This window comes from Zonotrichia albicollis, chromosome 1 (genome assembly GCF_047830755.1).
Source record: "Zonotrichia albicollis isolate bZonAlb1 chromosome 1, bZonAlb1.hap1, whole genome shotgun sequence".
NCBI lineage: Eukaryota > Metazoa > Chordata > Aves > Passeriformes > Passerellidae > Zonotrichia > Zonotrichia albicollis.
Window position 1 is genome coordinate 34,752,206 of NC_133819.1, and position 26,817 is coordinate 34,779,022.

The 26,817-nt window shown below is 40.3% G+C and overlaps 1 protein-coding gene across 8 annotated transcripts in view; it reads left to right on the plus strand.

Annotated features, from left to right (window-relative positions):
* The window catches only part of CREB5 (cAMP responsive element binding protein 5), a 257,025-nt gene that overhangs the window by 147,549 nt on the left and 82,659 nt on the right, over window positions 1-26,817 (plus strand). The window contains exon 1 of one of the 8 annotated variants that reach the window (XM_014274607.3): window positions 5,104-6,224. The exons of the other annotated variants lie outside the window; for them this stretch is intronic. Coding sequence (XP_014130082.1) covers window positions 6,178-6,224 — 47 coding nt within the window. The 5' untranslated portion in view covers window positions 5,104-6,177. Of the gene's footprint in view, window positions 1-5,103; window positions 6,225-26,817 lie in introns of those variants that run through there. 8 annotated transcript variants of the gene reach the window in all.

A 26,817-nucleotide genomic window follows, 5' to 3' on the forward strand; every position in this document is an offset into this window, starting at 1 on the left:
AAGACACATTAAAAAATTCTATTTGCACAAGCATCTAGGTGTCAAGATTCTGGATGTAAATTAATTTCGGGTTCTTGGATAAAGCCAAGTTGAAAATGGTACCTCCTGGATCATGAATTTTCATCATCCTGATAGAGATTTAAAGCCTGTGTGTGAGGATGAACCAGGATCAACAGAATTATTTGGCTACTTGTAATTCATGGAACTCCAAAGCTTAAGTCAGTTTGTTCAGCAAGAGTCCAGAAAATTTTCCTAGTGGACTGTTATAGCTATTCATTTTCAAAAAGGATATATTGCACCATCAGCTGGATTACTAACAAAAGAGGGTGTATCTTAAAACAACTTATCTTGTGCATGTTTTTATCAAAAAGCATTATGAATTTGTCCTGCTGTAATGAGGTTACAGTCTGAGTACAATCTGAGTCCGAGTGCTCTCCTTTTCCAGTTGGAACTGAGTTCCAGATACTTTCATATTTAAAAAAAAAGTTTCATCAGAACATTAATTATTGCTATTATGCTGAAAAATAAAGATGAGAGCTAACAAAAATGCATGGAGATGACAGTTTAGGGGAAGAATAATATTTGGTTCAGTGGTAAAATTTGTTTCAGATCTCTACTATTTGTTTTCAGTGCTTACCATACTGTATTTAAGAGAAAATATTTTCAATTACAGCATATGCTCTTACATGTTTGGTCTTTCAATCCAAATTATACTATTTCAGCTTACTTTTCTGTCTACTAGAAGTAAAACGAAAAAGCATCAAAACCAGATCTGTTTTCCTTTTACAATCTTTGAGATGCAGCTCTATGTGATAAAGTTTTCACTGTGTCCAAGACAAAGCCTGTCAAGTTTTGACTAAAGATTAAAATATTTGTGATCAAGGGTCAACATATTTATTGTAAATGTATGGCAAAGCTTCTTTGAGCAATCCTGAAAAGAGCAGTGGCTCCACATTTTGACCAGCACATAATAATTATCTGTTTGATTAATTAGAATTGCAGTGGGGGAAGGGAACCTCCTATTCATTATGCATGAATATTAAAGATTACATGATGTTTTTTACCCAGTTGCAGCTGTTTGCTTCTGCCCTTTGTCAGCATCTCCCCTCTGCACTCCAGTGCCATTTGCTGGCTGGCTGCAATCTCCTTTGTTGGGGGTAATTGCACCACATCACTTTCAGTGGCTGGCCTGCAAGATGCTCTGTGATCCTTCTGGGTAGAAGGTTCTACTGAAATGTAAAATGTTATTAATTATTTTGTGTAAATTGCTACATTATTTGTCTTGGGTATTTGTGGTTTACAGCTCCAATTAGTGAGGAGGCTGACCACACTGCATGACTCAGTGATATGTAACTGCATACAAAGCTCTTCACTTCCAGGTCAGCCACTTGCCACTAGCCCATGGCATTTGGTGACTATAAAGTAGGCTATTCTACTTCCTAGTAATTGAATGTTCCCAACATAAACCCCCCATGATCCCACGTGGCTTTAACGCGCTTAGAACCGTTAGTGGGAAAGTTTTTCTTGAGATCATTCTTGAAGATTCCTTGCCAAAATGTTTTGGGGAAGTCTACTGGCCATCAGGCCCATGGCACATTTCTGTCTCCAGAGAAGTTGGACCCAAACTTTGAAAGGTCTTCTTCCTTAAATATTTTCAGTGAGGTGTTTCTAATGGAATAGTATGTTTGAGCATGTGTGTGAGAGTGGGAAGTCTTTGTTCCAGGTTTCATTTAGATTTTGTCCAATTCTGTGCTTATCTTAGAATGCTTATGTTCAATAAATCTGGGGCAGTTCTCACAAAGGCTATTTCCAGATATTTTATTTCATTACAATTTGGAGAGTTCATAGGAAAACCTTTGATACAGCTCAGTGCTGAGCACTTTGATCTGTGTCTTCTTAAACAAAGAATGTCTTTTTCTGAAGAACCAAAGTGACTTGGGAACATGTACCCTATTTTCTTATGAGTAAGTGGAAGAATCCACTCTTAGAACTGCTTTACTTTAGTTTCTTCTGAAATTGTGGATATTTACATTTTTATGTCCTTGCTAGTGACAGCTAGCCTGCTCAGACAGCCTCCCCTGTGCAGACATTTGTGCAGACAGTCCCTCTGTCCACTACAAAAACATGGGACACCCAAGTTGAACTAAATGCTGAATACCACCACATGGGTTTGCAGTGGTCTGTAACTGAAAAGGTTCACTGGAAGCAATTTGCAAAGAAATCCTTAGGAAACCACCTGGATGGTTATTTTAAATTAAAAAAGGAAGAGATGCCACTTTAAAAAAATAATTTTTAATACTGGGTTTAAGGTTCCATACATGTGATAGTCATTAAAGCTTATTTAACCCTGAAATTATCTGGCCTCTTTAATTCCACAGGGACTGTAAGGCTCTTGGGTTAGAAATGAAAAATAATGTCAGAATGAAAATGAGACTTTCCTGAGTGCAGGACCATTATTACAGAATATTTTCTTAATCAAGCCTCTTTAAGTGCCAAGCAGTGGAGGAAAAAAATAATCAGGTTATGCTGCTTTTATCCACATGGCCTTTGCTGATGCTTTGGGCCACTGATTGACATAGGCAAAAGTCAGTCCCAAAGGCTGGATGAGACACACTCACCTAAAATGCTTCTAGGACCTGTGACTTGTCCATCCACAATCTCAACTGCAGAACACCCAGTTCCTTTTTACAATACACATTTTGGATAATCCCAGTGCACTCTGACGTTTGGACTCTTAAAAGTCAGAGCTTTCTGGTTGTTGAGACTGGAAACTTTCAGCAGAAGCAGTGATTTTTGTCAAGTTTCAGTTACACCAAACATCTGTGGTGTGCCCCACCACCCTTTCCCCAAGGATGAAACATTCTGCAGGGAGGGTGTTGCAAGAATTCCTGAACTAGACAGCTAAGCTGGAGTCAAAACTGTCCTGGCCAGGGCCCTAGTTTGAAGGAGGCTCCCCTTAGAATTAAAACATCCCATAACTCTCATCACAACAGCCCTATTCTTGATGAACATGGAAATTTAAGGCTGGGGTTGGAATGGGGGAAGAATGAAAAGACAGACAAGTAAACAGATAAAGAGGGAGCTCTTGCATGCAAGAGGAATTTCCTCTGAGCACAGGACATTCTTTATCATTAACTGGTCTGTCACAGGAAAGAAAAGGGGAAAACAGTGTTTCCTGTTAGGGGGAAGGAAAAAATCAATAGGCTTTGGAAATACCTGCCTGGAAAGAACTTTTTGTTTTCCCATCAGCAAGAACAATTACGTTTTTAACTCCTTTGGAGCATGTTGTTTGTTTTAAAACAATTTCTTGAAATAAGACTTCAGCGTAAACATGAAATTTAGAAATGCAGTTCAGACTGATCTTTCTTGTTCATTTCAGAAAATGCTCTTACTGCTAGAAATATCTTGTATAAGACACTGTTTTGAAAGCAGTTCAATTCTTCTGAGTCTGTTTCTATGAACACAATAATAATTAGAAAGGCCGTTTGCCATGCACACATGGTGACTCCTGTGATATGGTTAAGATGCTCACAGATGGGCAATGGTCTGCTATTGCTTCCAGTGAACAAAATTTTCTTTTGGAAAGAGAAGACTTACCAAGCAAGTCCTCAGAGCCTCAGGAGGATGATGAAACTACCCTGTGGCTCCTGCATCGCCTCTTTGGTTGCATTTTGCTTTGAATATCTACAGTGTGGGTTTTTCAGAAGAGTGAGAAGAGGCCCAAAGACTGCGGGAATGGATATATAATATGCACAAGCATCCTCATGCCAACCTGAGTTGCTCAGGGTAATTATTTTTCTCTTTAGGTGGCAGCTTCCCTTTGCAAAGCTGGACCAGGGGATTTAAAGTCGTTCCTCAGTTGTAGCCACATTCCCGTGTTCTGAGCCAGGGGTCTGTCCTGGCCCATGACAAAGTTTACAGCAACGTCAGTGGATAACTGAATGAGCAGAAGCTATGTAAACCAGCAGTGTCAATGTAAGAAGACAAAATAAAAAGAAGGAAGGAGGGAAGATTACCTCTTAGACATGCACAGAAAAAGGATTAGAAGTTTCATTATTTTCACTGGAGAGGGAGAAGTGGGATAAGCTTAAAATGAAGCTATCAGCAAGGCTGGAATTAAAAGAGGGCTTTAGGAATGATCTAACTTTTATTTTATTACATGACAGAAGACAAAAAATCAATAGCTGGTAATTCAGACATAAATGAGTTATACAGGCCATTGACACAATGGACCAAACTTTATAACAACCACATCTGATGCTGTCAAGCCACAGGCTTCAGTGGCGCCAGTAATAATTATGGCTGATCACCTCTAATTCAGAGCTGCCTTGCTTGATAAAGGTGTCACTCTGAGTGGCTGCAGCCTCAGTATCTATTGAGGATGTCATCCAGCAGGTCAGGTTGCTGTGGAGAACTGTGTTTTTTTAATTGAATACGACAAACCCTTAGTTTTCTCCTCTTCTCATTCTGTCTGTAAAAATCATATATATCTTAAACAAAAAATCGTTTCAATTCATGACTGAATCTACTTGAATTCAAGATCGAGCTATGACAGAAGCTAATAGTGTTGGTCCATAGAAATCAACACTATATATATTCTAAACTATGTATCAACACGATATATATTCTAAAAATAATTTAAAACCATAGGAGTATTCTCAGGAGGATACTCTGGTACTTTACAATAATCTCTGTTGCACTTCTGCTGTAATCAATTAAACAACCCACCCCAAAAAAACCCCAGAGTCGTAAAATGCTGCTAGGCAATAGAAATTGATTTTCCATAAACTCACATCATCATAAAGAAGAAAAGGAAGCACACTGACTTTCCTGTTTTCCTACTGTTTTCTAAATTTGGGGGGCATAAGTGCATCCACTGAATGCTGGAAAACTGAGTTTCACTCAGAGATATGAGGTGAGTGGTTTTGTGAAATAATTCTTGATCTAAAAAGAAAGGAGACAAATACCTCTATGGTGTTTCATGTGCCATTAATACTTATATTCGCAGTTTGATGTCAAAACTATTAGTCTTTGAATTGCTCAGGGATGCTATGTGTGCTTAGGCATTTTCATTTATTATTATTATGATTATTATGAATATTATTGTTGTTACTTAGGCATTCTTTTGTGGACCAACTGCTCGGTACTGCACTGACTACAATCAGTTGGGAGTGATGAACAGTGAGAAAGCCCTCTGTGGGGGAGGACATGAGAGGTATTTCAGCCACAGCCACTGTGGCATTTAGCATCAGGAGCACTTTGATGAGACAACGCACTTTACACCACAATAGCTTACCCTTGCGTGCGTGAAAGTTTATTATAGGTTCCATTTAGAAGCATTCTCTATGCTTAAAGAAACCAAACTTGTGAGAGAGACACGGGAAAGGCAGTAAGAGCAGCACAGCAGTGAGTTAGTTATAAGCTTGCTGTGAGGCTTTTCTGCTACTTTTTTTCTGTTGCGGGGATAGAAAGTGCCTTGCACCTGTGTGTTTGGATACGGAGGAATACGGTGCAAGAAACCGCCCCGTCGTTTTCCTTCAAAAACCCGGGGCTCAATTCCAGCTGCGCTCTGCCGAGGCAGAGGAATCCCGGTCCGAGGCGCGACCTGCGAGGCAGCGCTCTCCATCTCCCCGACCCGCACACAGCCCCGCTGCTCCCCGGCTTCCCCGCTGCCCTCCTCAGCTCCGGCTCCATCTCCTTCCTCTTCCAGCGGCCGGATCTCCCCGAGGCTCGGTCTGTGGGGGCTCGGGAGCGATGCGGGATCTCCCGGCGATCCCCGGTGGATCCTGTCAGCCCCGCGCTCGGTCCCAGGGTTTTCCTGCGCTCCGGCCGGCAGCTGCGCAGGCCCTGCACAGGCAGCACTGTTTCTTTCTCTGTTTACTCGTTTCCAATGGCAATTGCACCACCGAGTCTCAGTACGTCTGGAACTTGGCCTGGGGCTGTTTTGGTTACATTGAAGTTTTTGCTTCAGCGCTGCCAGATTTAAATGGTGACTTCACCAGCACTGAGCTAAAAAGGAGAAAAGGGGAGGAGGGAGGTAGTGCAGCGAGCGGGAGCGAGGGAGAGGGCCAGGGCATTACATCATCGCTTGGACGGGAATCAAATGGGAAGGATATGACTCACTCGGGCTAGTTAAGCTTTGGCTCAAGTTCTACATACACTCATTCCAGGGCTCTCATGTTCTGCACCTCAGCAGGGAATTCAGGCTCAGTGATGTCCATGAGGTTTGTTTTTAATTTTCTTTTCCTTTTCTGATTTCTATATAGTTTCCCCCCCACCTCGCCTTCCTCCTCCTCCTCTCCTCCTCCCCTCCCGAGTCCCCCTTTCCCACTCTTTTCCACTTCTACAGAGTTTGTTTTCTGGTGCGTGTAACCTCAGCTCCTAGGAGCAGAAGCTGCTTTTTCGACCAAACCAAACCCAAGCAAGGAGCACAGCAAACTTGAGAGAAGTTTGGTAGTTTGTTGTGGTTTGGTGTCCCCCCCTCCATCATTATGTTGCTCCTAATCGGAGGAGACAGGGAGAGAGTTAAAATGCGGGAACCAATCGCTTGGACGGTGATGTAATGCTGGAACTGCAGGGTTGTTAAGTAATGTGAGAGGAAGGGGGTCAGGGTTGCAAAGCATTTACCTGCTGTCAAGGGGCTTTAAGTTTATTATCAATTGCAGTGACTGTAACTGGCTTCAGACTGCACTCTCTAATTATTCACAGACTCTCCTTTTTTATCTTTTATTATTAAAAGTAAAACTATATTAGGGTATTTTAAAAAATGTGATATTATCACAGCTGCGAATTATTTTCCACTGGGATTTTTTGATATTTTTAAAATGGCTTGAAACTGGATGATCTCTTTCACAAAAAGCCCGGAGAGAGCAAAGAGAAAGGCAAAAAGGGGTGGTTCTTCGAGCGTGGCTGGCGAATTTGAAACTGTTTGAAGAAAGCAGTTCAGCCTCTGCCTAGCAGAGCGAGTAAAAGCTTCTGCTGTTGGAAATCCGCTGTAGAAAATAAAGCGTTTAAGGGAGGCAGTTTGCAAAGCTCATCTCGACGAGCCTCAGCTTTTCACCCCTACCACTTGTCAGCAGGATTCTGATCCTCCTCAGCTTACCCCGGGCTCGTGGCTGTCTTGCCTTTGCTGGGACCGCAGAGGTCCCGACCCTGCACAGCAGATCCCCTCCTGTCACGGTTCTGCTCTGCAGAACCGCGGGGCTCTTGGGGCACCTGCCTACATGCATTTCCTTTACAGGACAGAGCACTGCGCTTGTCTTATTAAGTCTGTCAGTCTCCCTACAGACCTTATAGTGTTTTTTTCCACACGGCTAACAGTCTCTAGGTCTGATATGGAGTGAGGAAAGGTACCTCTTTCCCGAGTTCACTGTGAGCACTTAGCCCTTAGGGTGGGCCACAGAGTTTAGCACTAAGCCGGAGCTTGGGCATTGGTTGTGTGTAGGTGTGGGATGAAGGCGAGCTATCAGGTGTGGGTTGGTGTCCTGAGGATACCCGTTCTGCTCAGAGGAGCTCTGCATCAGGTTTCTGTGTCAAGAGCTGTCTGCTCTTAAGGTATGACTCTGAGAAGTGCCTCTTTCAAAGGGAATTTTTGTCTCTCAGGGAAGCACTGTATTGGTACCCACTGATATTGCAGTGAATTACAGATTTGCTTGGTTAACTAAAGATAGCCTTAAACATGCTTTTGAGAGTTTAGTGATTTTTTTGGTTTTTTTTTTTGCAACTTGCATTGGGGACTAACAGAGCAAAATAGCAATCAATATTGTTCTGTGGTTGGTGGCAAAACCTCCCCCTCTCTTTCTGAACAAGACAAGAGCCCATGGCCAGCTCCTGCCTTCCCTTCCCTTTGGTAGCACTCTGCAAAGCCATCTTATTTTGACCTGTTATGCTCCTTCACTTTATTCACAGGTTTTCCCTAAGTGCCCCAAGTGATTTTCAAGCTCCTCAGTCAACTGCTGAAGCACAAACAGTTGCTCATGGGCCAAACCTTTCTCAGTGGAGAGCCCAGCGCTAGGCCACGGGCAGGCCTGGCCCCTGTTGCAGTGCAGATATACCATAGTGCAGATATACCATATGGACCGGATTGCGCAGTGCTCTGCTGAGGAGGTGTGGGTTGGGGAGGGAGCTGTGCTGCTGCAGGAGTTCCCGTAGGATTTCTGACTCATACTTTCTCCTAGAAATGTTGGGAAGTGCAGCTCCACAGACCATCAGAATAAAGCATAGTAGATTCTTCCCTTTGCTTGCCCGCTTTAGATGCTGGGGTGGACTTGTCTTCACTCTTTCCCTTCCTGCCTTTTCTGGCTGGAGACTTCAGGAAAAGTCTGTCAGTGTTGTCCTAGGATAGTGTCTAGCCATGCTGGCAAGATGCTGGGCAGAGGATAACAGACTGTCACACTCCATCTTTCCTTTGCAGAAATGCATCCCTGATATTTCTTTTATAAAAACACATGTAAAATACGTTGTGCAGCGTGGCCTGAAAGTCTTTGGGTATCAGATTGCATTCCACAGGGGATCAGAGTCTCACTTGTCTGGTATCAGCTATTAACATGTCACCTGTCTGGAAGGGCAGCAAAAGAGAATGTCGTAGTGCTCTGGACAGTGTGGACTGGCTGATGACCCTGCTGTGTACTCAAACTTTCACAAATTACCCACCCTGCTGATTCATGCTCAGTGAAGTTAAGCAGAGGGTGTAAAGATGTAAATCCTTCTTGCCTTTCAGAAGTGCGCAGCAACTCTAAGTAACAATTTACTGCTGCTATGTCACTGATTTCAACACAGCACCACAGGAAAAACAGTTGTAAAAGCTTCTTTCAAAAAGCTGCAGTTGTGAATTCCATATGCATACACACACAGGTGTGTGTGTGTATGTATGTATATTTGGTTGTTGAAGCAACAGAACATTTAGTTAATGAAGCATAACTGTCCAGGTGAGTGTCAGACAGCTCTGGTTGTTCTTGACAGGTGCTTTTGCAATGCACCAAAATTCTTTTGGACAACAACAAAAAAAGGAAAGTAGCTGCCCATTTGGATTCCTCTGCTGCTAGTTGATGGGACCCAATGTACAGGTTTGCCAGTAGACTTGCGGCTTCATGGTCAGGGATCAACAGCCCTGACAGTCAAGTTCCACACATTTGAATCTGGGTCTTTTGGCAAGAGGATTTTCTTATTGAAGGATGATATCTTTAGGGACCTAATTTTTAAACAGAAGCCAAGAGAAATATTAACAGTGCTCTGAAAATGAGCATCAGAAGATATATTCAGAAGCACTTGTAACCTGTCAAACAAACCAGAGGCCAAACACACCAGAGCTTGGGAGTGATGTTTGCACTGGAGAGCCAACTGTGCGTGGTCGGCCTGTGAAGAAAGGCAATCTGCTCCTAGCAGAGCCTGGCTGGACGAGTCCCAGTAAATTTCCCCACCAAGATCCCAAGTAACATTTCCGCCTGCATTGCTGAATGTGTGCATTGGCAAAATATCTGCTCTATAAGCTGTCTGATTTTAAGCCATAGTTTGGTGCTCCTTAGCTGGTCTCTGCATGCACAAAAAAATTGGCTCTGCTGGTGGGGTACAAAAGCAGGAGGTAAATACCAGACAGCATGTTTTTATTTCACTGAATGTGATCCTTCTGCTCCTGAATTCCTCAGTTTCCTAGCTCTAACTTGAGACCTTTCCCTTAAACCTTTTGGAAGACTTGGTTGATGTCTGTGAAGCCCCATGAAGCTTTCAGAGCTGGTGTCATGTGTGCTGAGATCAGGGCAGGTCAGGTGTTGGACAGAGGTGGTGGCAGGCCTGGCCACTCGTCAAGCTGTGGACACAGGAAGGCAGGAAGACCAGATTGTTTCCTGCACTTGGGGGAGGATGCTGGGGCAAAGCAGCCTCCTGTGCCCTTCCCCATCTCTCTGTGCTCTCACCTTCCCACCCTTCTTTTGTTCATCCTGCACATGCCTGGGCCGTGTTCAGCCCAAACTGTTGAGATCAGCTTTGCTGAAAATTACACTTCAGATCAAAATGTGAGTTAGGTTCCTCCAGTGTGAAGTGAATGCTGGGTCTGTCTCTGCAGCTACAGATAAACCAGATAGGAAGGTAATTACATCTCATTCCTATCTGACTCTCTTATTTACCATAATCTCTTTTAATCCCTTTGATACTCATCATAATAATGTTAATCTTAATGAACTCATTTGGTATTAATGCGGATGTGATTTGTAAGTTCAGAGCAGGCTTGCCATCCTTGTTTAGCATTCATTAATATCCACTTAACTCTGTTTATGCTCTCTTTCTCCTGCAAATGGACTTGCATATCTTTGTCTTCCACCTAGGTGATGTGGCAATTCCCATAGTGGAACTCTCTTTCCACACTCAGGTTTCTATTTCCCTTCTGTTCTTCTTCCTACTTGCAAGATCCCAGAGCAAAGAGCTGTTGGAAACACTGCATCCATCTACTAGTGGCTCTCTGTACTCTGTTGCTTAGTCATTTCTTCTACTTTTGACTTCAAAATTGAAGGAACCCTTATCCTCTTATTTCTCATTCATGTGGCATCCCTTCTTAGATCGCTCCAGAGATATTACCTTACTATAGCCCTCGTTTTATTGTCTCAGAGGGTGAACAAGCAAGAGACAGAACCCCTAGTCTTGGCAAAGAGACAAATTATTTGTTGCTTACTACAGTACTCTCCCCAAACACTCTGTTTATGGGTGGGGTACCTTGCCCAAACAGTTTCCAGTGTGACCAGCCAATTTTAGTGAGTGAGGACTGCATTTGGATGTTGAGCCTGATCCAAAGCTTATTGCAGTGAATGGGAGAGCTGAGTTGATGGGCTTGGGATAAAATCTGTGGAACTATCCTCTTTTCAGTCCTTTGAGCACCCACATATTTTTTTCAACATCTCTAGCTCCGGAATGTGCCCTCTTGAAAAGCTTCTTGTTCAGCCACAGTGATCCCAGAGACTGATGAACCTTGGATCTCTATTAATGTGTGATTTCCTTTCTATGTGGGTGCTTGTGTTTGTTTTTAAATGTGGCATGGAATTTTTGTGTTGTGGTGCTTGCTCCCTCTTGACTTCCTGCAAACATTTCTAAAGCCTGTATTGTCAAATACAGTGAATTATTTTTCAGTCCCAGTGACACACATTTTGCTTTTTAGGTCTTTTAAATCCTGACAGAGCCAGGAAAGTATCATTTACTTAACACAACACTGTCTATTCCATCCTCACTTCCATTCTTCATTTTATGGCCTAATGTTTCCTTGTAGCATCAACTTCAATGTTAAAAGGAGTATCTCCATTGAGAACATACAACTTTTAATTTACTGAAAATTTCTGCACATTGTAACAAAATTAGCCATTCTCTTGGTAAAAACTACTAATTGAGAGTGAGAATTGTAGTCTTTAAGATCACCACAACCTGTATTTCTTTGGTGCTCCTTATTTTTACATCATATCTTTAATTCAAGAGCATTGCAGGATGTTTTCAAAATTGCAGCCATTAGTCAAACATATTAGAGCTCTGTATTAATATAAGTACAAGGTGTATTAGTTTAAATAACAAGATGGAGAGTTTTACTGCAGATATCTGCAACTCTCATGCTGCTCCATGACAATAAAGAATATGGGCAATATTCTTCAGATGGGCATTGTTTTCTACAGATCAAGAAATCTGTGCCCATTAGCAGAAAATTATTATTATTATTATTATTATTATTATTATTATTATTATTATTAATAATAATAATAATAATAATAATAATAATTCTTCATTATTAAAAGTTCTGTCTAAAGTAATGTCAGTTGAATGCTTTACCACACTGGAAAAGCCCATCAGCACAGGTAATTTTTTATGTCAGATTTAACATGAGCTAGTTTTTTCCAAATGAAGTCTTACAAACCAGAACAGAAAAAATGTGCTAGACCAGGTTCTTCCTTGACCTCAGTTTAAGGCAACTCAGCATCATGTCAGAAAAGTTCCAGTACTGTGTTCTTTGTTATCATTTGGTTTCCAGGTCAAAATGAACTTTTCTTTCACTGCTGCTAAGGACATGAGCTCTATTTCTCTTGTGCCATAGAACTGCAGGAATTCTTTTTGTTCTCAATACTGTTCAGTTTTCTGATATACTTTAATGAGTGAGTTTCTTTAGAAAACTCATGTAGAAACAAGATTGGCTGAAAAATTAATATAAACTAAAGACCTATAACTAAATTAAGGTTCATTTTACCGAAAGACCAGATTCCTTGCCATTGGAATCCTGTGTTGACAAGTACCTCCTGTGGCCATTAGTAGGAAGGAGGGATGTGTTGCACAAAGTGCAGATTGGTACACAAATCTCTGTCTGTATGGATCTGTTTCTGTATGTAGGGTGTGTGTGAGTGTGTTTGTCCCCATCTTTGAGACTGCAAGGCAGAATTATTTCCTGCTATTCCTAAACAATCATACCAGAAAGAATTTATCACCCAAATAAAATTTCAAGTTGCACAACTTAAGGTGGTGATATTGGTATATAAATTTGATTGATGGTTTCTTTCTTTTTGAAGTTGACACTCTATTAGTATCCCTCAACTCTCTCTCACATTTCATGTTTTTCTTTAAGAATGAGAAATCAAATTTAAGCAACAGTAAAAGGGAATATTGCTGTGCATCACTAAGTGTTCGGTTTGTCGGTTTGGCTTTCTATTTGCTAATCTTGAGCAGCATGGAACTTTTCTCAGCTACTGCAATTCAGTAGATATTCTAATATTTAGTAGTAATTAATTAAGCCATTTTTTCATTTATTTCAAACTCTTTTGTCAAGACTTTGTAGAGCGCTATAAAAATACTGCAGTACATACTTCAGGAAAAGTGAAAAACCTTACCAGCAACATTTGTAAAAATATGCAAAAATAAGTTAATGTTATAGGGAAAAAAAGAGTATGGAGATAGTTGAAAGAGCATGAATGTATTAAGGTCTTCTTAGAAAAGTTAAATGAGGCTGATTGAAAAGTTTCCAGTGAGGCTCAGTAATTATTAAAATTTGAGGTTTTGACAACTTTTTTTCAAGAGAAATTGAGATTTGTTTTATTTTTTTTTTTTTTTTTGCTGACAAATACTTTTTATGTTATTTAAGAAAGGGCTTAAAAATGAATGTTTTTTACTTGCTCTGCACTGAAAGATGATTAACTTTGAAAATTTAATTTGCTGTTTGATATTCATTGTCACTTCTAAATAGAACTGTTACTTCTGTTATTTCTGTGGTCAAATGCTCAGAAAGTGTGACAAGTAGCAAATGATAAAACGGGCAATAATACTCTGGCATCTGCACATGCTACATTCCAGAATTTTAAACTTTGGTCTCACCTGGTCTCGCCCAGAACAAGTTCTTGACTGAAAGCACAGCCAGCTGCAACTCTAACACCTCTTTTTTTCCTCCCCCTTAATAGACAGTTCTTTATCTCAGAGAGACTCATTTTAAAGATGCAATGCTGCAATAACAGGATTCTGGAGTGCAGATCAGATTGAGCTGGATGTGGGAAGGGTCTGTGGCTTCCCCATGTAGCACTGAGCACAGGAGCGCTGAATTTCAGCAGCACATCTGCACTGGCATGTTTCTTGTGCAGAGCAATTATCAAATAGGACAAACATTACATATAGTAATTAACTGATTGGCTTAGGGTCAGATATTTTTTGCCCAAACAATCCCCAGAGAACTCAGAAAAATCTCTGTTGTGAGAGCAATACAAAATTTCAGTACCCGACCAGGTCTGGGGCAGTTTTGGGTGAAATCTAGTTGGACTGTTGAATAAATCCAAACAAATGGGCACACATGTTCTTGTGTGAGTCTGCAGTGACTTCCTGAAGGGTGGGTCAGTTGCACAGAGGATAGATGGCATTATGGGCATCTTCCCTAGGCTGAATGGAGAGAGTGGCCACAGAAGCAGAGATTGGGGCAACTTGGTTTAATTACCCTGAAGATTCAGCTGCCAGGGGATCTAATTGCAGCCTTTAGCTACTTACAGGGTACTTACAGAGGAGACAGAGTCTGGCCCCCTTTGCAGTGTGAAGGCAGAGGACCACAGGCACAAGTTTCAGTGAGAGAAAATTCCGTGAGACCTAAAGAATGAAAAGGTTCCAGCAGGAGAACTGTAGCAAGGCACAGCAACTGGCTGGAGTCGGTCTCTGCTGCTGTAGATTTTCACACTTTGTCTAGAAAAAGGCTCCCAGCAGCCTGCTCTGATGCTGCATTCAGTCCTGTCTGGAGCAGGAGGTTGGACAAGGTGACCCTCTGGGGCGCCTTCTGAATGAAACTGCTCTCTGGACCTGCACTGGGCAATGGGGGCAGCACGGGCTGTCTGGGCAGGGAGAATTTTGATGAGTGAAAAGCAATAAGGAAAGCAAAAGGTGAGATAAGAACATAATGTCATCTAAAGCATATCCTGTGCCTGCTTGTGTCCACCTTGAAATAAAGAATGAGAAATAAAGAATGCAGGCACTTGACGTAACACTCTAAATGCGGACTCTGAATTGTTCTGCGCTTCAAGGTGCTTAATTTCCTAGCTTTCCCATCACACTCTAAGTGTCAGGCACTCAAGTTTTGGTAGATGCCTGATAAATGTGCAAAGATAAAACAATAATAATGAAAACCAGCCATTTTTTTGGCTGAAATGTTACCCAAAATACAGCCAAATATGTTTTCAGTCTATAAACAGCTAAAGGGATCTTTTTCCCTCCTTGACTAACCATCTAAAATTTTTCCTTATAGTGAAGAATTGCAAGAGAATTCTAAAATCCTATGAAAAAATCCATCTCTGATGTATCTCCACATTAGTCAGTTCTTTGAAAGTAGGCTTCCCCCCATCCTGTTTTTATTTTTAAAAAAGTAATAGAATTAAACCATAACAAATAAAACTTTTAAGCTCCCCCCTGGTAATTTTCAGCATGTTTTGCAAAACTAGGAGACATGCTTGGTCCATAACCATGTGAGGGATACATTTGCTAATATCCCTATAAGCTCGAATGTGTGTTTTACAGGAATTTAGCTAGCAAAAGCTGCTCCCTCTATAAAAGTAATGGCACATTAATGCCTTTTTGCAGTGAACTCCCTGTATACCTTATCCTGCATTCATGTTTGTCCATTAACTAATGACTATCCAATATGCTGTCACTTACTATCACATGTAAAATCATGCATGCTCGGTTATTTTATTATTACAAAATTAATAATTTATTATCGAATAGAACATGAAGACTGAGGATCTGTATATGACTCTTCACTGGCAAAATTTTCTGGAGTCACACTGACTCAATCTAATATTTATCTTCAGCTAAAAGGCTCAGAGAAGCATGTTCAAACTTATGAAGTTTCTAAAAGTGCAGTCTTAGAGTGTACAACCCTGTTCTCACTATGCCACTGGCACTTTCTTTATTGTCACGCATTCACCTTGTTTGCAAACTCCTTTCTTGTACTCTGGACAAGCTTTGTCCTTTTAAAGAGCTGCTCCTGATGCTTTGGTAAATGTCAAAGATGATTTTGCACTGCTCTTGGATGCAGACAAAATCACGGAATCTGGACGCGTGGTAAAAGCTTCCTGGCTGGAAGATCTCCTTGGAAAACAAAACAAAAAGTCCCACACTTTCCTGTAGAATATCGTATTTTCCCCTGAAAACAGCATTCCTACACAGTTAATTTATTACTGAATCTAATCAGTCTTTTAAGATAGCTTTGAAATGCCAGTGTTTGTTCTGTTTTCATTAATACATTGATATTGATGTTCAGGTTTCTAACTAGCTGTTAAAATCTACAGTTAGGAAAAATCTAGGAAAGAAGACATAAAAAGAGGAATGAGTTGGAGTATTGGGTTGTTTTTAATAGAGCAGGAAATGAAGAAAAACTGACAGATTTAAGGTTTCTTTTGTGTCATTGCTGTCTTTCATGCAGGTGAGCTGTAACGGTAACCAGTTTTATGTGAATAACAGGGTTGTTGACTTAGTGGCTGAAATTAAAAACAGTAATTTAGTTTAAGTCAATATGATTTAATTTCTTAATTGTTCTGTCCAAATAAACAACAAGGACATTCTCAGGTTTTCAAGACAATTATATTTTAAAAATAACTAGGTAAATTTCCAGATTAATATGCCATTTCAGATTGGAATGTTTAGAAATGCTAAAAATTTCTCCTTTTCCAAATATTCTCCACTTCCAAGATTTATGTTAGTTAATTTGTTAGTGAATTTAATAATTTTGGTCAACCTGAAAGTGCTGCTCTAGCTTTTGAGCTTGGCTGCAATTTTCTGCATAAATCACAGCAGTTACAGTGCAAGTGAATTCACTGTGATAGAGTGTATTTAATTTGCACATACTCTGTAGATAATTGAAGTCTCTATCCTCATGTAACTTCAGGGGTTTGAGCTGATATCAGGAGCCTCTATAAAAAGCTTTCTGACATTTCTAACACAAGCATGGCACCATTCTCACAATGAAAAGTAAGGGGGTTGGTGCAAACAAGGCTTTTGCAATTTAATTTTTTCCGGTATATCTTTGTCCTCGCCTGGTGCGGGTTTCAGGGCCAGCAATGCATTGTGCTGTACTTTCGTCATCCTTTCCCCTGGTAAAACTAACTGCAAGTTACTGTGGCTGAAGAAATCTTGCAAGGTTTGTAAAACTGAGGAATATTAAAGGAGGGCATGTAAATTCATGTAGCTAGATGATTGCAGGATTGGAGACTAGATGTCCGTAGAAGACGACTGAAAAAAACTCGTTTTTTCACCAGTGACGGATTCACAATAACTTTTTACTTTTAGCAGCATTTCCAATCTTTCAGGACCTCTGGGAAAGAACTTTTTGTGCAAAACTAGTGACCTAGAGAGTTAAACAGAGTTAAATCTTCTCTTTGGTGCCTTTATTCCCTGGAGTTTCAGTGACTTGTTATTTTGTCTGTCTGGGGTTTTGATGATTTGAAATACCAAAGGGAACTGTAAAGGATTTCACTTTCACATAGTCCTAAGGACTGGTGGTCAGTAGGGCAGGTGTAACTGGATGCCCACAATGTTGATTGCATTTGAAAATCATGTTTTTGTTCCAATGGGGTATTCCTCAATTATTTTTTCTTCTTCAGGTAAGAGTCGAAAGTTAATGAGGAAGCCCATAAAACTCCATTTTAAAATTGGATTCTTTAAGTCATAAAATGAAGGTCCTTTGAGTGAGATAAGATGTACTAAATATTAAACACATAATTCAGAATGACTATTTTTATTTAATAACCTTTTTTTCCTAAGAAAAGAGCACAAATGAAAAATATGTAATGCTCCGTCTAAGAAGAAATTTATCAAAACTTGACAAGTTTTCAGATACTATTTTGGTGAACAGCAAGTTTTGGCTGTGTTATAATTTCAGTTGGTAAACTTTTTATCCCTTAATGTGTAGTTCTCATTTTGTTATTTCTTTTTGCACTGATCCCTGATATGTTGCTTAAAAAAAAGTCTGAGCAGTTAAACCATATGTTTATATCATAGCTCCTAATGTCAAAATTTTAATTGATTTTCTCATATTAAGGGTTAGGAGGGGGCCGTATCATGTTCCACTACGTCATAAAAACAAAAATATTTAAAATATGTTTCAAATAAAATGAAGGGGGAGAAGAAAAAATGCTTAACTTAGAAAAGATGTGGGATTCATTAACAAAGGAAAATACTGGCCATGGACCAATGGCAAGCCAAATGTTTTGCCAGCAGTTTGCAGTTCACAGTCATCATTGCATGTCACTCCGCCTGCTGCACCAGCCCCTCCAACCTTATAGGCCTTCCTTTTAAAGAGAAACCTGTCTGGTTTGAGTTGAATAAATTAATTTGGGTTTACTTAGTTTAAAAACAAAAATATAGAGGCCCCAATTTTATTTCATTATGCCCATGGGTAAAGCAGTCCAAGGTAATTACAACCACAGTGCTGGTTGCTCTATCTTAATTAAAGAGGGTTTTTTTGCACAGAGGTTTTTGCACAACATAATAAAATAGCTTGTGGTCTGGCTAGCTTCAGTATCACAAGAATGTACTCACTTGAGAAATAGTCCAGCTTTTCCAAAAGCTGAGGCCCTTTTACTGGAGAGGAAGCATGGAGCTGCTGAGCAGAGCGCAGGTAGTTTACAGTAAGGGCACCATCGTAAATCCTGCAGCAAACAGCCTTTCATACAGTCTCGTACACTAAGTGGCAGGCTTGTCAGCAGCAATGAATCTGGACTTGAGTAGGTCTTTAAGCAATAATGTACTCTGCAACATGCAACACTGGTTACACACCTGTGACCAATCCTCTCACTTTTCCAAACTTCCCTAGCAGTGATTTGGGTTGGGTTTTGGTTTTTTTTTGTTTTTTGTTTTTTTTTGGGGGGGGTGGTTTTTTTTTGTTTGTTTGTTTGTTTTTTTGTTTTGTTTTTTTTTTTTTTTTTGTTGGGTTGTTTTTTGGATTTTTTTGTACAGAGACTGTGTCTTCTTTGCAAATAAATATGAGTTATTGCTTAGCAAATAATTTTAAAGAAAAGGCATCAAAGACATTTAAATAATGTATTTGACATGCTAATTAAAAAAATCTCTGAACTCAACTCCCAACAAGCACGGGTGAGATGGCCTGTTATTAGAACAGTCAAAGGAGGCATGTTTGCTCATTGAATAAATCAAGCAGCGTTGTAAAAACACTGTCTCAGGGATGATTAAGGGTAAGTGGTTTTCATTACTATGTTAAGTTCTGCTTTCTGTTGTGGTGCTTTTTATATCACATCTAGCTTAGCTATTTACTTATGCTGCTTTAAAAAGCTCCAGCCCCTCACTTACTTAAATCATGACCCAGTGCATTGATTCAGAAAGACAGCAACTCAAGCTAACTTGACTTAATGCTCAGGAACATGACACAGGTCCTCCCTTTGTAAGCCCTCTCTCTACATTTGGTAAAACTGAATTAAGTTTTGCAAATACCAGTTGACCAGACTCCAGGGTGACCCAAGTCAGTAAAATTTCACTGCTTTCAACAAATTCTCCTCCCTGCCTGGTGCTAGTGGTTTCCTTCAAGTTGCACAATTTTCCTTTTTCATAGATCTGAATACTCCGGTTTTGGGGACACCAAAAAAATTGTCCTGAGCCAGATCATGTTGCACATTGGCAATATTTATTTGCCAATTATTTCAATATTTATGAAACTAGCAGGAAGGGTCTCAAGGCTGGCATAAGGAACATCAAAAGGCCCCTAGATGCTTTACTCAGTGAGTGACTGGCAGTGGATTTTGTTTCTTTCTGTTGGGAACATGGATTCTCCTACGGAGGGACAAGTGAGTTTAGCTTCAACTGCTTGAACTGGCAGAGGTTCACCTGAGCTTGCATTTATGGGGAAGGAAAGCCAATGGGATGTGCACTGTAGCCCAAGGCAGGGCTCCAACCACGGGGAGGGCAGCCCTCAGCTGCATATGGGCTGTTCTGAAGCACCACCAGCAGTGGCTGCCTGCAGGACGAGGGGAGCTGGAACATGTGGTGTTTGACAAAGCTGAAATATCTTCCAGCCTCCTTAGACATGGCTCAGATCCTTGCCAGCACTGGCTACATAGGTCTGAGTGTGTGATTATAGACAGCTGGGCTTCCTAGAGGTCTTCAAGCCTAGAATTAGCCATGTGTAAATGGGGAGAATTAGCCTAGAGGTGGACCTGAGAGACTTCCATCCTCTGCTCTTAAGTTCAGAACATGAAAACCCTGGCTTGCTTTCCACTCTGTGTGGCAAGGCTGAAGCAACAACATCCAAGTACGCTTCCAGGATGCAGCTGCCAAAGAAAGGTTTCACAATGAACACAGAGGGGCATCCCTGTGGCAGCCTCAGCTGAGGTGCTAATGATTTCATAACCTGTTCCTGTATTATGCAAGCTACAATACCTGCTGAGACTGTTCAGCATGGGAGGGAGTGCCTGCTGCCAGGGCAGGAACCAGGGCACAATGGTGGATTGATAATGGGTTTGCATGTGGAACAGATCTATACTGTGTGTTTTACATATATACATAGCTTTGAAACTACAAGAAAACAGCCACTCTCTATTTCCATTTGCATTAGAGGCTTTTTATGAATATATGAAATAGACATTTATTGTGACCATAACTCTACTACAAATTAAGATCAGATCCCAAGTCCCCTGTGAAAAGGCTGCTCATTATAATATGTGGAGATGTCAAAAATGATACTAAATGACACTTAACTTTAAATCCCAAGCACTATGCTCATCCATAACTTAGGGTTAAATCTACGCTGTAAATAAGACCAGGAGCTAAGCAAGGTTTAGAGGGGTGGGGGATGTCCCAGTAGATGTATAGCCACAAACTGAAGAATAAACAGCTGGTTGTATGTGTCTGCCAAATGCAAAGTGTCTTGCATGCATACTGCTGTATTTTGTTTCCTCAAGTTACAGATTACCTTCGTTACATATCCTACATGGACTGGGTCAGATTTATATGAGGTGCAATGCTGTTGATTCAGATGGCTTGTTGCTATAGAGAGATAAAGGCAGATTTCTTGTCTAAAGGTACACATATTCCTAAATGCTTAGTTTCTCATCAAATTTTATGTATGAGGCATTTTAAGGACTTGTTATCTGGTAGACTAATACAAGGTCTAAATCCATGCTTCATGAAATACAGAGACCAGGGGAAAATAAAATACAAACATGCTGCTGACCTGCAATCTGACTTTGCCCTTATTCTTTATGCTCATCATATTTGCCATTCCCATTAAAAAAAAAAAAAAGAAAAAAAAAAAAGAAAAGAAATAGAACAACAGCAGAAAATGTGGAGCAGAGTGAGTAAGCCATGGCTTCCGACCCCTGGAAATCAGCCATACTTACTGCTGTGCAAATTCCTGCTGCTCTCTGAGCTGAGATCATACTGTTGGAGATGGCAAGTGTATAGAGCACAGATCTGTATCTTTCTTCCATTGCTAAATATTAACAGTAAAAAATAAATGCAGGTGATGCAACAGGCTTTGACTGGGTCTATTTATGTGACTGTTGAGATATTTTAACCAGATCAGTAAAATATTTGGCTCCCTGTGACCAAAGCAAATAGATATGATGTTAGTGCAAACCGAGTGAAGCTGCAACTTTGCTGTTTAGGTAAAGTTAATATTTTTTAACATGTTCACCTGCAGTGTACTGACATGTCTCAGGGTACATGGGGCAAACACTTATTTTATAGGAGACATCTGGAAAAGGACACTTCTCCTTTCCATTATTCATCTTCTGCTTCGTCCCCTCCCTAAGCTGAGTTGTTTTCCTCTGCCCTCCCAACTGCTCCAAGCAGTTAAAAAAAAGAAAAAAACCGCACAAAACCGACTAATGTTTCTTGAATGTCAGCAGGCACTGACTGTCAGGCCAGCAGGACAAACAAATTACATTGTCAGAGGCCTTCCACTGACAGCTCCAGCCTACCCGTTCCCACACTTTATATCTGGAAACTCTAGATGCAAATGCTGCAGTTGATTCTGATGGCTATAGTGGCACTTCATTGAAAAGTGGTACTTTGGAGTTGGGTTTTGCAGCGTTGGGAGTTGGTGGGAGTTGAAACAATGCTTGTGTTTTTGGGAGGGCATTTTCCATCCTGTGTGTGTACATGAGACTCAGGCCGTGTCTAGATCCTTGGCATTACTTCAAATGTGCAAATACAGCAAGAGAGCTCCTTCTAGCCTGGCCAACCTGGCCTTTTTGAAATATTTTTTGCAAGGATTATTTCCTCCTTGCTGAATGTTGCGTTGAAAACCGTGGGATAAAATATCTTATAGTTATCCAGTACCCAGATTTTCAAATTCATGTCACTCAACTTTTGTCACTGCTGATCATAATGCTGCTCTTTTACTTCTCCTGGTATGGCCACTTTCTAGGTAAAACATTGTTTCAGTGGCAATTCCCAAAGGGGAAAAAGTAACAGTTCAAACTATGACTATTCATGGAGTATGCATGAACACTTATGGTTCATGTAAAGACGTTAAATAAATAATTAGCAGTCTGTTAGTTCATACTGCAGACTCTTGGAAGCTGGCAGTACAGCCTGAGCTTTTTTAACATGACTTTCTACTGACCACTATGCGCTTTACTCTGAACTGTTGCACAGGGTGTTATTTTAATCTTCAACACAAAGTTCTGGTTTGGGAGAATGTTTCCTCTTTAAGACAGCATTTCTTTCAAGACAAAGATAAGATAAAATTAAAAAAACTCCAAACAACAAACAAAAACCCCTCATCTGTGAAACAGCAAACCAAATACATCAGTACAAATTGGAAGGTAAAGATGTAAAAGAACCTTTTTTTCTTAGTAGGACGTAGCATGTCATTAGCAGGCATTAAGCCAGTATTCAGGGTATAATTTAGGAAAATGTCTTCATAGGGGTCATACGTTTTTATGTGTCTCATTCTGTTCTAAATGACTGTATTAGCAGCACTCCTGTGAACTTCAATGGCAATAGCATCATGCCCAAAAGAACATCTGCCACCTCTCCTTGTCTTTCTCAACACAACTGCACTAGGCAAATAGGCTGAACAGAATGGTGGAAAGGTGCTTTGCAGATCAGCATAGGCTTCAGTGATGGTATCAAGAAGAGCAAGGGTGGAGTTTGGCCGGGAGAAATTTTGTTAATATTATGGTGATTCCTCTTCTTCACTTCACAAGCTAATCAGGGATCAGGACAAATTACTTGGTAGCAGTCCACAGATGTCAAAGGGGAAGATGGGGATTTTTGTTTTCCTTTGAAGCATAAGACACAGAGTGGTGTCAAAGCTTGTTTTACAAGTGGATGTAATGCACGTTATATACTGTCTGTTTATGGAGTGTGCGTGCATGTGTGTGTATGAGTGAGATTCCCAGTTGGTTTAAATCCATTGTCTTTGGCAAAGCTGTGTGCTGTACACCATTGAGAATTGGCTCTCCTGCTGTTGATGTATTCATTCTATTCTTGTTTTCTCAAACGATTGTGTTAACTGGGCTACAGCTCATGAGGTCTCTTTTTATTCAGGTTTATATTTCCTCAGCAATAATTTGGTCATAAATAGGCACATTTTGAAGAACACCAGATAGAATAAAGTGGAAATATTTTTAGGAGAGAATTTTAGAATGTGATTATTGATTGTCCCATTTAAAGAATAGTTCAAAAGAGAACATCAAATTCCTGATTAAAAAAAACCAATTCAGAGATACTTACCTTTTCATATTTTATCCAATTTCCACTTGCTTCTATTTAGAACATTTCATAACAGTTCCTTTCTGCTGTAAGCTAGAGTGTAAAAAAAAAAACAAGTGTGTTTTGGTATTTGCATGATTGGTCACTTAGACTTGCTGCTTTTTATCATGTATATTGGCTGGTTTGTATGCATTTTTCTTAAACCAAGATTTAAGATTTACATGTTATCTGAAATTTGATCTATAACTTGAAAGGCTACTGTAGCCACAATAAGAATGAAAATAACCCTGAGCTGTTGAAAATTCAGCTCGAAGCACCCAAAGTGGTAATGATTGCAATAGTAGTTTTGTCGATATTTATAAATCAATGCAAACCAGAAACTGGATGTTTTAATTTAGTACAGTTTCAATGTAACTGATACCCTCAAGTTTAGGGCCTTAAGCTTTGTGAAGTGCAATGTTATTGCAGGGCATGCATCCAATTTTTAAAACATTATATAGATTGGAGACAGATGAGCTTTTCAGAATTATTTTAGGCCTATTTTGATTGAATGCCTGAGATGCATTTTCCAGTGGAAATTAATTGCATTGATGTGAAAACAAATGAACCCCAACCTCAAAATTAGCTGCAGGTTCCTGCTCAAACCAGTACTTAAAAGAGAGGGAGTGGGCACGGATGGTGACTGGGAATTACGATGACAATGTACACTTTGTTGGTAGAATAAAATAACCTCTCTTCAATGCCTGCCCTTTTTTGCTGTCTCTCTTAGCATTCATGCATGCGTAGAGAGAGAAATTTTCCCATGTATCTGTGGCTGGACATGAGTGGATAATGGCTTTTATTTGCTATCATTGCTTCCCTTTGCGGGCTGCTGGAAACCTTTGTTGGTCTGTGTCAGCAGCTAAGTGTCAGCAAAACCTCCCACAGCCACTACCTGTAGTGGGTATTTTACTGGAGCACACATTTCTTGGGGATTGTGCTAGGTGAATTTATTAGTAAATAGCAGCTACCATGATTTCCACCTTTCTGTGTAATTTGCCTTAGCTATGTAAAAACTGTGTTTGTGATTCCTGTTTCTTTGACTGATGCTCACAATCAATGGATATGTCCCAGTGAGAGGTAGGCAGAGAAGTCATTTGAATCCTTTAAATTACAAGAGCAAACAACACTGGCTTGGAGCTGATCTCTGTTGAAGTACAGCTGCAGCAGTTTTCCATGACTTTGTTCTGTGTGCCTTGAGATTCACCTCTTCCCTGTGCTCCTCATAATTTGTCCTAATATAACTGTCAGCTGGGATTTTTAGCATGTTTAAGAGATGAAGTGTGTGCAAAGGTTCCTCCCAAGAAACGGCATATATTCATTTTGATCTTCATGAAACTTTGAAGGGAATCAGTGAAGTGGGTTGGGGGTGGGAAGAGGTCACTGAAGATGCATAGCTATTTGGCAGCATTAAAATATTTTCACACCTGGCGATGACTTGCTGAACAGATAATTGAGAGAACACCCTCATGAATGTGCTCCTCTGCCTCCTCCCCCAATGCCACCCAGCGAAACAACCAGCAGCTTTGAGACACTGAGCATATTTGGGGCTGTGACCATGGTGGGCTGTGCTAACTCTCCTCTAGGCTGTGGAGAGAGGTTGGCACTGCAGGAGCAATGTGCTGAGGCAGAAGTGCTTGGGAAGCAATGAGCGTTGAAAAGCACAGAGTTTCTCTATGGCATTCTTGTTAAAGGATAGGATTACGAGCTGGATTTTGGCCTGATGCTGATGTCATATATCATCTGAGAGTTTTTCGGGCTTCTAATTTTCAGTTTTGCTTATTTCCTATTTTGTTTAGGAAATCATGCAGAATGATCTTTTACAATGCCTTTCTTAAAGATTTCGACTGTTTTACTTTTACAGTATTTTTAGTGTTGTGTAGAATTTAAATCTCAGTAAATAAACAATCTCACATGTATATACATCTACATATTGTCTTCATTAGTGACTGTGCTCTGCTAACCAGAGCAAACTCTGCTTTCCATAGTGGATACAGAAGACTTGTGACTTGTCAGCAGGAGACACACTGAATCTGCCAGTGACAGATGCTGGACTGGTTTTCTCTCATTTAGGGTGTTTTCTTTAGTCAATCTATTTTCTAGCAAAATTGTGATCAAATCTCTGCTCCATGCCCAGCCATAGCATTGGGGCTGCATGTGTTATGAGTTGTACTGGCACATGTCTTGAGACTCAGCAACGCTTGGAGCCTCTGTCTTTGTACAAGCTCTAGGCTGATGAGCATGAATGAGAAACTGATGGATACAGTTTTATTAGTTTATTAATATGGAGCTGAAGAAGAGTGAAGATTCAGATTAATGGCCTTTTAATTAATACTATTTTAGATTTAAATTGCTGGAAGTTTCCTTTGGGGTCTACTTTGTCTTTTTGTGGAGTACCCTCTGCAGCTGTTTTTCTGTGGGGACCTAACTGAATTAGCCATGACCAGAAACTGGCCTGCAATTTAAAGCCTTCACTTAACTAGCAATCTTAATTTGATTAATTAACGCAGGACCCTTTTCCCTTTTCTCTTTGTGCACGGCAACCTTTCTGCTCTAACTTTTACAGCGTTGGACGTGGGGGCCCACAGGGGCCACGCTGAGGAAGAAAAAGTCAAGAGAGGTAAAGCCACCCAAAGTATTAGTACAGCAGTCCTGTCTGCCTGCAGGCACATGAAGACATCAGCAAGTACATCTTTCTTAGACACCCAGGCAGGAAAACATCTCTGGAACACGGGGGCATGAAACTGCTGCCGCAGCATCCATCATCCTGTGAAGGACAGTGAAAACATGTGCTGTCATCTTTGACATTTTAATTGAAAAGAAAGCTTACACAGATTTCGACCTTAAGCAGTATGTTTATACAAGTGTATACAGAGAAATAATCTGTCAGTTCAGTGCAGGCTCATTGCTATAGGAGTTGGTTTAGTAGCTGAACAATCCAACATTAGCTCACACACCTTGCCTTGTTCCATGCCTCAATAATTTTTAGTAGAAATACTTTGCCTAGAGGCATGCAGTTATTAAAAAAGAGGCTCAGCTTGCTTAAAGTCTGGAATTATTAGCTCATGGTAACAAGCCTGCACTGGAGAAACTGTTGGTTCTTTGTTATCATAACTTTGCTGTAATTCACCATCTTATTTTCAGAGACAAACTTCTGCATTGTTTGGGAAGTTAAAAAAAAAAAAAGGAAAAGAGAAAAAGACAAATCACTTCAAAAAGATTTTCAAAATATTTTTATTATAAAGTGGGTTTTACGAAGCTCTTTTATCTTAGCATTTCTATTAAATTGCCCTGGTCCAAATAATAATGGTAAATAGAAAGACAATTTTGAGAAATTTGTTTTACCTCATTTCCAGTATAGGAATCAGTTGGTGGTGAGCAATCAGTGAGACCTTCCTGTAGACCCTCTCAGCCCTTTAAAACTCTTTTAAAAAGTGCGTTTTCTCCATCCTTTTTGCAGCCTACTATCCCTTTCAGATGCAAAGTTTTGAAGGTCAAATAAAATCCATTTGCACTGCTGTAACACGTGTGTGAAAGGAGTCACTTGAGCAAATGAGGGCCCCAGCACCTTTAGATAGCCCAAACCTGGCAGAAGAGTTACTCGATGTTCAATTGTCACTTTACCTG